Source organism: Moschus berezovskii, chromosome 12, assembly GCF_049115385.1.
Source record: "Moschus berezovskii isolate FMDL1 chromosome 12, NW_MosBer_1.0, whole genome shotgun sequence".
Classification (NCBI taxonomy): Eukaryota; Metazoa; Chordata; class Mammalia; order Artiodactyla; family Moschidae; genus Moschus; species Moschus berezovskii.
In genome coordinates this window covers 29,736,699-29,740,153 of record NC_142471.1, presented here as the reverse complement: position 1 = coordinate 29,740,153, position 3,455 = coordinate 29,736,699, and the positions used below count along the sequence as shown (strand labels likewise).

Genomic DNA, 3,455 nt, shown 5'->3' with positions numbered 1-3,455 from the left:
TGCAATAGAGAAAAGCCCGCACAGCAATGAAGACCCAGCACAGCCAAAATAAATCAATAAAAAATTAAATTATTTTTAAAAATAAATTATTAAAAAACAGAAAGAAATGAAAGAGATGTTACAACTGATACTCTAGAAATGTGAAGGGTCACAAGAGACTACTATGAACAATTAGTAACCAACAAATTGGACGACCTAGAAGAAACTGATAAACTCTTAAACATACACTCTACCAAAACTGAGTCAGGAAGAAATGGAAAATATGAAGGGGAAAAAAGGTTATGAGTTTGAATAATTAATTGGAAACCTCCCAACAACAAAAGTCCAGGACTAGACAATTCATTGGTAGATTCTACCAAATCCTTCTCAAACTCTTCCAAAAAACTCAAAGAGGAGGAAACACTTTCATACTCATTTTATGAGGCTAGCATTACCATGACACCAAAAACAGACAAGGACAGTATCAGAAAGTAACAGTACTGGTCAATATCCCTGATGAATATAGAAGCAGAAATCCTCAACAAAATATCAACAAACAGAGCCCTGCGACTCTTGGCCCTGATGAACATTTGTTAAATGATGTTGAATCTGGAAGCCTCATTTTAGACTAGAAGATTTTGTGTGGTGAATTTTTCTTTGACCACGAACTGAAAAACTGCATCTTAGTACAATTACAAGGTCTTCAGTTTTGCTTGTGAAGCCTGCAAAAAGGAGATATTTAATATACCTTCCAAAGTAGAGGCAGACAAAATGATTGGCAGAGTTAATTTGAAAGAGTGCCTTGGATCTGTAGACCACATCCAGTCCAGTGATCCTGATTTCAGGGTTCTAGAAGATGGGTCAGTATACACAGCCCACGCTGTTGTGTTGTCTGATGAGAAAAGATCTTTCACCATACAGCTCTCTGACACAAAGAAACAGACACAGAAAGAGATTCTTGTGCTCCTGGAATATTAGAAGAAGGTATTGAGGAAGACACACTAAAGAAACTGTTCTCAGGCGTTCCAAAAGGAGATGGGCACCTATTCCCTGCTCAATGCAGGAGAGTTCCCTGGGACCTTTCCCCTTGTTCCTTCAACAGGTTCAATCTGATGTTGCACAGAACTATACCATCTTCTACTCAATAAGTGGGCGTGGAGTTGACAAAGAACCTTTAAATTTGTTTTTCATAGAAAGAGACACTGGAAATCTGTATTGTACCCGGCCTGTGGATCGTGAGGAATATGATGTTTTTGATCTGATTGCCTACGCGTCAACTGCAGACGGATATTCAGCAGACTTCCCTCTTCCACTGCCCATCAGAGTGGAAGATGAAAATGACAACCACCCTATTTTCACAGAAGCAATTTATAATTTTGAAGTTCCAGAAAGCAGTAGAATTGGTACTACAGTGGGAGTGGTTTGTGCCACAGACAGAGATGAACCAGACACGATGCACACGCACCTGAAGTACAGCATTTTGGAGCAGACACCAAGATCACCTGGGCTGTTTTCTGTGCATCCCAGCACAGGTGTGATCACCACAGTCTCTCATCATTTGGACAGAGAGGTTGTAGACAAATACTCGTTGATAATGAAAGTACAAGATATGGATGGCCAATTTTTTGGACTGATGAATACAGCAACTTGCATCATAATAGTAAAAGATTCAAATGACAATTTGCCTACTTTCAGACAAAATGTTTATGAAACATCAGTTGAGGAAAACACAGTCAATGTGGAAATCCTAAGAATACCTATAGAAGATAAAGATTTGATTAACACTGCCAATTGGAGAGCCAATTTTACTATTTTAAAGGGCAATGAAAATGGACACTTCAAAATAAGTACAGACAAAGCAACTAATGAAGGTGTTTTGTCTGTTGTAAAGCCACTGAATTATGAAGAAAATCATCAAGTGGTCCTGGAAATTGGAGTGACCAATGAAACTCCATTTTCTAGAGATGTTGCACTCAGGATGACAACCATGAACAGAGCTGTGGTCACAGTTCATGTTAAGGGTCAGGATGAAGGGCCTGAATGCAGCCCTGAAGTCCAGTATATACGGATTAAAGAAAACTCAGCAGTGGGTTCAAAGATCAATGGTTATAAGGCATATGACTCTGAAACTAAAAGTTCCAGTGGTTTAAGGCACAAAATATTGCATGATCCTAAAGAGTGGCTCACCATTAATGAAGGTTCAGGCTCAGTAGAGACTTCCAAAACCTTGGACAGGGAGGTTATAACTCCCAGAAATGAGTTGTATAATATTACAGTCCTCGCAATAGATCAAGATGGAAGATCATGTACTGGAACCCTCGCAGTTAGCATTGAAGATGTGAATGATAATCCACCAGAAATTCAAGATTAATAATCTTGATAATCCACCACTTCAAGATTATCTAGTCATTTGCAAAGCAAACATGGAATATGTTGACATTTCGGCTATTGATCGTGACAGTTCCATCAACAGTGCTCCATTTTACTTCAGCTTAGCAAACACTTCTCCAGAAATCAACAGACTATGGATGATCACCAGAGTTAATGGTATTTTATGACTGGTGTTCTCTGAAATATAATGATTGGAATTCTCTGAAACAACTGAGGATGGATTTACTACTTTATTCACATGAAGCATAATGTAAAATGGGTTCTCATGAACAGCTTTTAGAAGGCTAACTTTAACTTTTGCAAATATTGTATGGGGCCTGTGTTATATATTGTATTAATACATTAAAAAAACTCATAATTTTTATGAAGGCAAAATTTGCATTTACAACAAAGACAAAAATCCTTGTTAAACTATGGGGCAACTTATTATTAAAACAAATTGCTTTTGCAAAAAAAAAAATATATCAACAAACAGAATTCAACATACATTCAGGCTTCCCTGATGGCTCAGTGGCAAAGAATCTGCCTTCCAGTGCAGGACACATGAGTTTGATTCCTGGTCCAGAAGGATCCCTCATGCCAAAGGGTAGCTAAGGCTGTGCATCAAACTACAGAGCCCATGCACTAGATTCCAGACCACAACTACTGAGTCTGTGTAGCGGCAACTGCTGAAGCCGGAATGCTCTAGAGCCTGTGCTCTACAAGAAAGAGGCCACTGTCATGCCAAGCCTATATACTGCAACTAGACAGTGGTCACTGCTCCCTGCAACTAGAGAAAAGTCCTCACAGCAACAGAGACTCAGTATAGCCAAATAAATAAAATTATATTTAAAAATCCCAATACATTTAAAAGATCATATACCAGGGAGATGTGGCCAAGATGGCAGAGTAGGAAGACCCTGAGCACAACCTCTTCCCACAGGCACAGGAAAAGCACATCTACAGAGCAACTGTCTATAAGAACAACCTGAGGCCTAGCAGAAAAAATTTTCCATCACTAAAGATATAAAGAAGGAATTATGAGATGATACAGTACAGTCAAGACATATATCGCCTGGGTAGGTGACAACAAATGAGAAGATAAT

At 38.8% G+C, this 3,455-nt stretch overlaps 1 protein-coding gene across 1 annotated transcript; it reads left to right on the top strand.

Annotated features, from left to right (window-relative positions):
- Positions 1–682: 682 nt before the first annotated feature.
- Positions 683–2,350, top strand: DSC3 (desmocollin 3). Its single transcript, XM_055424327.2, has one exon. The coding sequence runs from the start codon at positions 1,037–1,039 to the stop codon at positions 2,348–2,350; it is 1,314 nt and encodes a 437-aa protein (XP_055280302.2). The 5' UTR covers positions 683–1,036.
- The last annotated feature ends 1,105 nt before the right edge of the window (positions 2,351–3,455 follow it).